Raw genomic sequence first — 11,834 nt, 5'->3', positions numbered from 1 at the left:
TGAAAAAGGTGAAGGGATTAGCCAAAGAACACATGCGCATAACCCATGGACACAGACAACAGTGTGTCGATAGCCAGAGGGAAGTGAGGGGTTAGAGCTGGGTGGAGGCAGGCAAAGGTAAGGGGACGATGGGAGGAGGGGGGGCGGAGATTGGGCACATCTGCAATAGTGTCAACAATAAAAATCAAGTTTAAAAAATTTATTTGTGTCGCTACATCTCTATAAGTTTTGGTATTTATTTATTTATTTATTATTTTTTTAAATTGATTTCAGAGAGGAAGGGAGAGGGAGAGAGAGATAGAAACATCAGTGATGAGAGAGAATCATTGATCGGCTGCCTCCTGCACGCCCCACACTGGGGGTTGAGCCCGCAACCCAGGCATATGCCATGACTGGGAATAGAACCGTGACCTCCTGGTTCATAGCTCAACCACTGAGCCATACCAGCCAGGCTCAGAGTCTTATAATTTATCTTTGAAATTTTTCTTTTCTTGAGACTAAAACCATAAAAATTAAGTCCGCAGGCTGATGCTCTATCCAGTGAGCCAAACCAGTCAGGGCTGCCCAAGTCCCTTTGACAACTCCTTTTATCAGGTAACTGCTTTTCCCCAATACAATGGGGGAGGTTTACTTTCTAGAGAAATGACAGGGAAAGAGTGAGGTGTAGGGCTGTAAAGAAACGTTAGGTAAGAATCTATTTCTAGAATTCAGAGACTCTTAGTTTCTTTCTCCATCCTACTTCCTGAAATTCAGCAGCCAGATTTTTAAAAAACTCCAGAGAGTGAACAGGCCTGGAGGAAAGACCTCAATAGTTGCCATGCAGATAGAAAATTCCCTGACACGTGTATCAGAGTGAATGAAATAAAAGCATCCAACCCAAGACACAGGGTCATGAATTTCAGAACACGAGGATTAAAAAGAAAATCACAAAAACATTCAAAGAGCTGCATCATTTCGTGTGTAAGGATTGGGATTCAGAACACCATCAGAATTCTCAAGAGCAACTATCAAACTGTACATTAATAAGAGTATATTCTCAGACCTGTACGTTTGACAAAAACTTTACCCCCTCTTTTCCCTTTTTCATCCAAATGTCCAATGTCATGCCAGAGGAAGTCATGGGCTCGAGGAGTCAGGAAGGTCAAAGGAGAATGAAGTTGTCAGGGAGCTTGCTAGACGCCAGGCCAAGGAAATATCCACTTCAAAATGATTAGGTGGATAAAGCAGGTGTGAGGGGAGACACCAAGCAAAAAAGAGAAATGATTGATTATCTGAGGTTTCCTAATAACGGGGAAATTGTTATTAGGAGTTAGAAGCATCTACCTCAGTATTTAGACATAATTCTAAATCGACAGTGCCCTCGGCGCTCCCGGGCCTGACTCTTGTTTCAACTGTGCTTGGACGGAACAGATCCCGGGACACCCCTTCTTCCAGCCTCCTGCCACCTTCCAGCATCTTATCCAGTCACCACCTTCAGAATCACCTCCGGGACCAGCCAATACACCGGGTGTTTTTCTACCTTAACTCCTTACCAAACAACCATGAGCTCCCAAACCCATCAGAATTATTCCACCGAAGGGGAGGCTGCCATCAACTGCCTGGCCTGCATCTGCAGGGCTCCCACCTACCTCTCTCTAGGCTTCTTTTGAACACGACGTTGTAGCTCTCCAGGGCGCCATTTCTTCCCGAGTTGGCTGGAGACGCGCGAGGGCGCCGAGCGGCTCTTAAAGTTGCAAAAACAGCGCGGTGGCCGCATTCTCTCCAGGACGTGCTGAGCCTCCCCAAGATGAGTGGGTGAAACTCAGGGCCATGGAAGGCGCCCTGGCCTTGGAGAGGAACCTGAACCAGGCCCCATAGGAGCTGTAGGCCCTGGTTCTACCAGAGCAGCCCCTCAGCTCTGTGACTTCCGGGAGAACCACTTCCTGGGCGAGGAGGTGAAGCTCATCAAGAAGATGGGCGACACCTGGCTCCCCTCCACAAGCTGGCGGACCCTGAGGCTATGCTGGGTGAGGCTCACCCTCCAGTGCAATCAGGAGCGTTTGGAGCCCAGAGGCCTTTGAGGGGCCCCCTATGCATTCCCTGATGTATGGCTTTTACCTAAGCCTCTCCCCCAAACTGCTAGCTGAAAAATCAGACAGGCCGAAAACCAGGACTACAGGCTTTATTAGAGGAGAAGGACCTGCCGGGCTGTCTTGCAAGGGGGCACAGCAGCACGTGCAGAGGTGGGCACGCCTTTTGAGGGGCGGAATGGGAAGGGGTGGGGGCTTAGTGTCCTCGGTGCACACTGATTGGTGGCTTACTGTATGGTCCATATAGGAACAAGGGCTTAGGGTATTTGGCAGGTGTGGATTGGTGGTCCAATGTATAGTCTATATAAGGTACATGGTTAGTCACTCAGGTATTTCCGGGCTGCAGGTTATGGCTTACTCTGCCCACCAGTTGGGGGAAGGGCTTTTAGTAATAGTAAAAAAATTGAGAGTCCGGGCAAGGTCAGGGGGCGAAGGTCTGTCTTCCATAGCTACTTCCTGCTGAGAGGGGGCGTCGTCAGGGAGGATCTATCACTAGCCATTCTTTTAACCACCGTGAAGCCCTCTCCCATGCATTGGACCAAATGAAACAATAAAGCTTTTTGTAGCAAGAGAGAGAGAGAGAGAGAGAGATTTTAAATGAAGATATAGAAAATTATGAATTGAATGAAAGAATCATGGTTAAGTCCAAGAAAGTACCAAAAATGAAACATAATCATAGTCGTCTTACCAGAGAGGATATATAGTCAGAATGATGCTGAAATGTGATCTAACTATATTTGGGGGAAAAAGAATAAAGGGAATTGTGTGCGTGTCTGTGTGTATTTTGTATGAGGTGGGGATGGAGAAGAAAATTCTCACCTTCTTTACCAGGAAATTAGATATTGTCTAAAAATAGGCAAGTAAGAAATAGAAGTCTTTATTTATTTATTTATTTATTTAAAATAGACTTTTATTGATTTCAGAAAGGAAGGGAGAGGAAAAGAGAAATACAAAAAACATACAAATACACAAAACATACATTATCATTTAACTTTCCAACCCACATATTATGTTGATATAAAATTATATTTGATTTCCTATTTTTCTTTGTACAAGGACTGTAATTCCTTGACCATTTCATCATTTCTGTTTATATCATGAGGTATGCTTATACAGGTATGGGTTGCTGTATCTTAAGTCTAGCTAATAGGAGAGCTGTATGTATCTACATGGCAAATATGTCTGGGTGTATTTCTGGGCATATAACTGATGTTTACAATGACATCAAGACACCCTAGTGCTGCATGTATCCCTGAATCGGTATGTCAATACGGTATGCATTTTCCTGTTTTCCATCTGTCTTACTTATGTCTTACCAGCTAAAGTCCAGGAAGAGATTGACCGCGTCATTGGCAGAGAGCGGAGCCCCTGCATGCAGGACAGGAGCCACATGCCCTACACGGATGCCATGGTGCACGAGGTCCAGAGATACCTTAACCTCCTCCCCACCAACCTGCCCCATGCGGTGACCTGTGATGTTAAATTCAGAAACTACCTCATCCCCAAGGTAAGATGTGTTTCACCCACACTGACCTCAGTGGTCTTGGAGGTCCCATTTTCACAGTATGGTGTTCATCTTCTATCAACACAAGATGAGAGAGGGGCAGAAACCACACTTGTGGCAGCTTGAGGGACTCTAGTATTTCCAGTTGAGACTATCAACCTGTATAACAGGTTCTGACATATGACAGTGTAGGTCTTGCAAATTTGTCCTACTTCTTTAATATTGTTTGGCTAATCTTAGCTGCTTACATTTCCAAACTAATGTTAATATCAGTTTGTCAATTTGCCAAAACAATCTGCTGGGACTTTTACCAGGGTGTCATTAGATCAATTTGGAAAGTCTTAACATCATGACACATTGAATCTTTCAATTAATAGGTATGGTATACACTCCCAATTGGGAGGGGTTTTCTTTAATTTTCTTTTTTTTAAATATACTTTTATTGATTTCAGAGAAGAAGGAAGAGGGAGAGATAGAAACATCAATGATGAGAGAGAACCATTGATTGGCTGCCTCCAGCATATCCCACACTGGGGATCAAGTCTGCAACCAGGGCACATGGCCTGACTGGGAATTGAACCGTGACCTCCTGGTTCATAGGTCAACACTCAACCACTGAGCCACAGCGGCCGGCCTTTAATTTTCTTAATACATTTTTTCAGTGCATGGAAATATAATTGATTTTATTGTTTTGATGACCTTATATATAGGAACCTTGCTAAATTTAAAATCATTGCTGGTAATTTGTCTCCAGGTTAATCTGCAATTTCTACATACATCATCACCCTGCTATCTGGGTTAAATATCCTTGTTTCATCCTTTATTTCTAATTTTCAGGAAAGTGGAGGTTTAACATCTCACTAGTGAGAATGTTTTGGTAGATATTCTTTATAGATTGGGAATTATACCCTCTTATTTTTCATGATTTTTTGTTCTGAATGTGTATGTGATATTTTCATATCAATTTTCTGCATCTATTGGTATGGTTGTATACTGGCTTCACTTTCCCACTCAGTGTGCCTACACAGCTGGATTTGATTTGCTACATTTTGTTCAGGACTTCTGTATTTATACTGATAAAACATTTTTCGTCTACAATTTTTCTTCTTCAAAATTTTCTTGTCATATTTCTGCTATGAAGGTAATGCTGGTCTCAAAAAAGTAGGTGCCCTAATGTAGGTTTATTTTGATTGTCTTCCCCTTCTTCTTGTGGCCACTTTGTCATGTCTTTGAAATGCATGGCTTATTATTTGTCTGTTTCACAGAACACTTCTCAATGATGTGAGGTTGACTTGTGCTTTATTTTGGTCCTATCTAAAGAATATTGCCAGAACAAGGTCTCAAAGGTTTACCCTTATCTATTTCTAAAACCTTATAGTTTTAGCACTTACATTTAGATCATTGATCCATTCAGGTAAATTTGTACTGATGGCGTGAAATAATGGTCACACTTCCTTTATTTCTTGTGAATATCTATTTGAGCAACACAACAGAAATATATTGCCTTTTGTACTTTTTTCATATCTTAAAGTAAATTTTTAATATATTATTTGTTTAAAAATATACAAGGGGCCCTGGACTGGTTGCTCAGTGGGTGGAGCATGTCCCATACATCAAAAGGTTGTAGGTTCAATTCCCAATCAGGGCATATACCAAGGTAGCAGATTTGATACCCGGTGTGAGCAAGTATGGGAGGCAACCAATTATTCACCCAACAGTTTTAATGTTAATTGATAAAACTTGACTGGATTAATAATCCTAAAATGAATTGTTGCAAAATGAGGATTTTTTTTTTCTAATTTTAACATTCTGTATTTGTAGGCTAGGATTAATCTGTAATTAAATCTCCCTTGTATTTTTTATTTATTTTATTTATTTTAAAAGTTATAATTGGCATACAATGTTATATTAGTTTCAGGTGTATAACATAGTGATTCAGTATTTTTTGTTGTTGTTGTTAACCCTCACCCAAGGATATTTTTCCATTGATTTTTAGAGAGAGTGGAAGGGAGGGGGAGAGAGAAATATCAATGTGAAAGAGACACATTGATTTGTTGCCTCCCACACATGCCTTGACCAGGGCCAGCACTGCAACATGCTCTTGATCGAAATCGAACCCAGGACCCTTGAGTTCAAGGGCTGATGCTCTATCCACTGAACCAAACAGCTAGAGCTCAACATTTATTTTTTTGAATTTTATTTTTCAACTAGAGGCCTGGTGCACAAAATTCATGTACTGGTGGTGGTGGTGGGGGGGTGTCCCTCAGCCCAGCCTGTGCCCTCTCACAGTCCGGGACCTCTTGATCCTTACCGCCTGCCTGCAGCGGAGGCAGGAGAGGCTCCTGCCACCACCACTGTGCTCGCCAGCCATGAGCCTGACTTCTGGCTGAGTGGTGCTCCCCTGTGGGAGTGCACTGACCACCAGAGGGAAGCTCCTGCATTGAGCATCTGCCCCCTGGTGGTCAGTGGGTGTCATAGCGACGGGTCGTTCTGCCGTTCAGTCAATTTGCATATCAGGGTTTTATTATATAGGATTATAGTTTACATTCAATATTATTTTGTATTAGTTTCAGGTGTATAGCATAGTGGTTATACAATCATATACTTTACAAAGTGTCCCCCCCCTCTGATAATTTTAGTACCCACCTGACACCATATATAGTTATTATATTATTAACTATATTCCTTATGCTGTACTTTACATCCCCGTGACTATTCAACATTTATTTATCTTATGTGCTCACCACACTAAGTCGAGTAACCATCTGTCACCATGCAAAGCTATCACACTACTATTGATTATTATATTGCTCTTCGCCTTTTTATCCATCCCTCCCCTTCTTCCCTCTGGCAACCATCAGTTTGTTCTTTGCCTATGTTTTTAATTGCTATGATGTTTTTAAATCAAGACTAACAATCTACATGGCAATGATAAGACTAACAGTTGTATTTATTGTCATGACCACAGAAAAGATTATTTTTTATTAGATCAGATGTCTGTTTATAAAAGCCATATGAACAGATAACTCCAGACATTTCAAGTTCCAACTTTCGTTTTTTAAACCTTCCATTTTAAACCATAATTCACCTATGAGATGAGTGAAGGTTGAAGTCATAAAATAAAGTAGGTGGTGGGGACATACAGCAGTGTCCAAACGTGATGATGAGCAGAATGGATTCAGAAGGCCTGCCACCCTAGGACCCATGTACTCAGCACTTCAAATGCTATTGGAAATCACTTTAGCAACATCCCTGTCACTGGTCTTAAACTGCTCATTGTTTATTACTTGTTCTCTCTGGCTCACAATGCCACTGCCCTTCTTAGGACCTAGGATTCCTCATCTTTAGATCATAAAATTGGACTAAAGGACTTGCAATCTTTCTTCCAGCTCCACAACTTCTTTTTTTTTTTCAAATTTTAACAGCCAACAGTTAGTCTTTTTTTATACATATAAATATATTTTTATTGATTTCAGGGATAGAGAGTTAGAAACATCGATCAGCTGCCTCCTGCACACTCCCCACTGGGCATGTACCCGCAACCAAGGTACATGCCCTTGACTGGAATTGAACCCGGGACCCTTGAGTCTGCAGCCCAATGCTCTATCCACTGAGCCAAACCGGTTAGGGCCCAACTTGTTTTTTAAACCTTCCATTTTAAACCATAATTCACCTATGAGATGAGTGAAGGTTGAAGTCATAAAGTAGGTGGTGGGGACATAGAGCAGTGTACAAACGTAATGATGAGCAGAATGGATTCAGAAGGCCTGCCACCCTAGGACCCATGTACTCAGCACTTCAAATGCTATTGGAAATCACTTTAGCAACATCCCTGTCACTGGTCTTAAACTGCTCATTGTTTATTACTTGTTCTCTCTGGCTCACAATGCCACTGCCCTTCTTAGGACCTAGGATTCTTCATCTATAGATCATAAAATTGGACTAAAGAACTTGCAATCTTTCTTCCAGTTCCACAACTTCTTCTTCTTCTTCTTTTTTTCAAATTTTAACAACCAACAGTTAGTCTTTTATATATATATATATTTATTGATTGATTTCAGAGAGGAAGGGAAAGGGAGAGAGAGATAGAAACATCAATGATGAGAGAGAATCATTGATTGGCTGCCTTCTGCACGCCCCCCACTGGGGATCGAGCCTGCAACCCAGGCATGTGCCCTTGACTGAATCGAACCCAGGACCTTTCAGTCCACAGGCCCAAGCTCTATTAACTGAGCCAAACCAGATAGGGCTCCACCACTTCTTCATAACTCACTTTACCTTCTGTTCTTTCCAGGGCACGACCATTATAACAAATCTGACTTCTGTGCTGCGAGATGACAAAGAATTCCCCAACCCAGAGAAGTTTGATCCTGGCCACTTCCTGGATGAGGGAGGCAACTTCAAGAAGAGTGACTACTTCATGGCTTTCTCAGCAGGTAATACAAATTTATTTTCTTCTCTTTTTTTCAAAATATGTTTTTTTAATTGATTTTTTTTTAAGAGAGAGGGGAAGGAAGGAGAGATGGAAACATCAATGGGAGAGAAATATCGGTGGGCTGCCTCCTGCACGCACCCTAATGAGGGTTGAACCTGCAACCCAGACATATGCTCTGACCAGGAATCAAACCAGCGACCTCGTAGTGCATGGGATAATGCTTAACCAACTGAGGCACACCGACTAGGCCACAAATTTATTTTCGTTGGTACTTCATGGGGCAGGATATTTTTTGGGAATCAGTTGGAACTTACGTAGCCCTCACCCTGGGACTGGTAGAATTGCTCTTTGTCCATGGCCAGAAGCACCTCTCCGCAGGCCCACACACTATCTCTCCTCATGGCCCACCCTTGTTATTAGGCTAGATCACTGGGGTTTTGGAGAGTTGACTTAGTTCTTCCAAGTTCAGAAATGAAATCTGAGCTTGGTACTGAAAATACAAGAGACATGCATGCATCCCAGCCAAAAAGAACAGTGTGGTACAAAACTGGAAACTTCAGGGTGTGTAGGAGATTGATGAAGAGTAGGTATACGTAGAGCAGGAACAAAGGCTATGAGAATGGGAAGAATGATCATGAGACATCAGGCTACAAACAGAAAGAACAACCAATGTATTTGTGTTTCTAGGAAAAGGCTGGTAGCAACCTGAAAGAGAAGTTATAAAGTGAGAACACTTAATGAAATACTTGGTATAGTGCTGATTCTCAATAAATATTTGTTGAAAGAAGAATACCTGTTAGGATAAGACAGTGGTCGGCAAACTGCTGCTCGCGAGCCACATGTGGCTCGCGAGCCGCAGTTTTCCGACCACTGGATAAGATGTTGGGTGGACAGGATATATGTCCACCCTTTGTCCATCTGCTTATCCAACCATTCTGCCTGCCATCCATCCATCCAACCATCCAACCAACCATTAATCAAATAATTACTGCACATTCTCTTTCTGGCATCCAGGAAGTCAGTGTTCCAGGATTATCTACTCTGTGTGTGTGTTATTTTCAGGAAAACGGATGTGTGCAGGAGAGGGCCTGGCCCGCATGGAGCTGTTTTTATTCCTGACCACCATCTTACAGAAGTTTACCTTGAAAGCTGTGGTCGATGTAAAGGACCTTGATGTCACCCCAGTTATGAATGGCTTTGTTTCTGTGCCGCCTCCTTACCAGCTCTGCTTCATTCCTGTGTGAGGAAGGACAGACCTTCTGTCAGCAACTCCCGCTCATCTGGGGCATCGTTCATCTCTTTCCCTCTTCATCCCCGTCCTGGGGGTCCCTTCTCTGACCTCTCCTCTCCTCATCACCCGCTTCTCTCAAGATCCAGGATTATCCAGCCTCCATGAAAGGACCATTTCCTGAGTCTCACTGGGCAATGGATCTGCTCTTCTCCATACTCTGAAACATTTGCATTCGCCACACGTATGCTAACATAATGCTGAGTGGTACTGTGTAGCCAATATGAACAGAGCAAACTGATTACTGTGCGCCAGGGCAGGGCCATTCTCCTCTGTGTGTTCTCAATAAAAAGCATCATTTGCTGTGCCCGTTCTCAGACTTTCCTTCCTTCGTGCATAAGGCAGGTAAAAAAATGAAAGAAAGTAGCCCTAGCCGGTTTGGCTCAGTGGATAGAGCGTCGGCCTGCAGACTGAAGGGCCCCGGGTTCGATTCCAGGTGCAGGCTCCTCCCTGACCCAGGGCCTGGTCGAGGTGCGTGCAGGAGGCAACCAATTGATGTATTTCTCTCTGTCTTTCCCTCTCTCCTCCAGTCTCTAATGGAAAAACATCCTCTGGTGAGAATTAAAAAAGAAAGTAATACAAAGAGGCATGCTGGTCCTCTTAAGGATAAGCACAGAGAAGGACAAAGGGGACGCACACAGAAAAGCTCTCTTGGCTGTGTGTCACTTAGAGTTACTTGAGGTTTGAATTTAAAAGAGAGAAAAATTGTGTTCAGGAGCTAAGGATAAGCACAGAGAAGGACAAAGGGGACGCACACAGAAAAGCTCTCTTGGCTGAGTATCATTTAGAGTTACTTGAGGTTTGAATTTAAAAGAGAAAAATTGTGTTCAGGAGCAGTTTCATCACTGGGATCGGGATCAGTAATAGCGAGGAAGTAAATACAAAGGAAGCCACAGAAACCTAAAAATAAAAATCAGAGCAGAAATAAAAAACACACACGAGTAAACAGGAAATCAATAGAGAAAATTAATGAAAAAAAAGCTGTTTTTGAAAGTTCAGTAGAATTGATAAACCCATACAGCCAGTACCCCCTGAAAAGAGAGAAGATACAAATTAGTGTTGTCCAAGTGAAAAGAAGGGCCATTGCTTTGATGCCATGGACATTTAAAGGATCATAAAGGAATATTATGAACAACTCTATGCCCACAAATTTAATAACCTACGTGAAATGGGCCATTTCGTTAAGCACAGTCTGTCAGACCTGACAAGAGAGAGTAACAGCAACAGGTCCTTCAAGAAGAACACGTGAATCTGGTGGGGGGGTGGCTGTGATCATCCTGGGAGCTCCTTACCCCGGAACCTTCCAGGGAACAGGGGCCGCTCTGAGGGGAGAAGGGAAAGCCCTGTGGAGGTGCAGCTCATGTGAGGAATCCCATCTGCATGCCCACCCTCCAGTGCACCTACACTGCTGAGGGGGCCTCACCGTTACCTGGACCCCACACGGCCAGGGCACCAGCCCTCAGAGCATCCAGCCTCTGGCCCTCCACAAACTCTCACCACTCACCACCTAGTTCAAAGCTATCATTATTTTTTTAAAATATTTTTTATTCATTTCAGAGAGGAAGGGAGAATGATAGAGAGATAGAAACATCAATGATGAGAGAGAATCATTGGTCGGCTGCCTCCTGCACGCCCACTACTGGGGATCGAGCCCACAACCCAGGCATGTGCCCTTGGCTGGAATCGAACCTGGGAACTTTCAGTCCGCAGGCTGAGGCTCTATCCACTGAGCCAAACTGGCTAGGGCAAAGGTATTATTTTAATCAACAGATATATATTAAGGCCCAGAAGCATCTTTTGCTTGCTCTTCCCACGGGGGTACAGATAACATGAAGATCAAGGAAGAGTGTTTTGATAAACCAAGGGATTCTAGTACCTGAACTGCTCACAGAGAATGTGTGCCTTGAGGAGAGTGACGAACCTGTGGGATTGAGATCTGCTACTTAGAGTATCTACTAGACTGTACGACAGAACAAGAGCAACATAAATGATGTCCATTTAATAAAACTTCTGAAAACTGTTATCACCGTCAAGATGCAAAGTGAACACAAGCAAAACTACTACGCGCTTGTTCTTGGCTGAACAGCTTTGCCCTCAGACAACCCTGCTTGCACATTATACCCCTCCAGGATCCGCCCGATTTGGGGAACTCTCCGGTGACTTCCATGAACTGCTTTCTTGTAATTTCTCCAGATTGAAACATTGTTCTCCGGGAGAAAGTGAGATTTATCGAGCTACTCCAGCATGGCCAGGATTAACTTCTCCACCATATCACTGGACTTCAGGAAAGGGACCCACTTCCATCCCAGCCCCACAGCTCCTGCCCTGGAGTGAGTTCTGGGAAGAGGCTGGGGCGCCTGGTTTGTCCTGATTTCAATCCCTGACCTCACTCACTCATCACACAGTCATTCCTTAAGTACATTCTGAAAGACAGTGTAGCTTGTTGATTACGATGTGGCTTCTGAAGTCAGATGGTCAGGGTTCAAGTCCTATCTCTGCCACCTATAAACCAAGTGTCCTTGGGTAGGAAGGATATTT

General features: G+C 43.3%; 1 protein-coding gene across 1 annotated transcript; it reads left to right on the top strand.

The window, feature by feature from the left end:
• Positions 1–1,882: 1,882 nt before the first annotated feature.
• On the top strand, positions 1,883–9,256 carry LOC102240313 (cytochrome P450 2C42; the record flags this gene model as incomplete). The annotated part of the gene is made up of 4 exons (XM_005885470.1): positions 1,883–2,006; positions 3,292–3,576; positions 7,868–8,009; positions 9,071–9,256. Coding segments are annotated over 4 exons (733 nt in total), but the record flags the coding sequence as incomplete, so codon positions are not given.
• Between the last annotated feature and the right edge of the window lie 2,578 nt (positions 9,257–11,834).

Source organism: Myotis brandtii, unplaced genomic scaffold (assembly GCF_000412655.1).
Source record: "Myotis brandtii unplaced genomic scaffold, ASM41265v1 scaffold902, whole genome shotgun sequence".
In the NCBI taxonomy this organism is placed as follows: Eukaryota; Metazoa; Chordata; class Mammalia; order Chiroptera; family Vespertilionidae; genus Myotis; species Myotis brandtii.
This window is presented reverse-complemented; position numbering and strand designations above follow the sequence as displayed.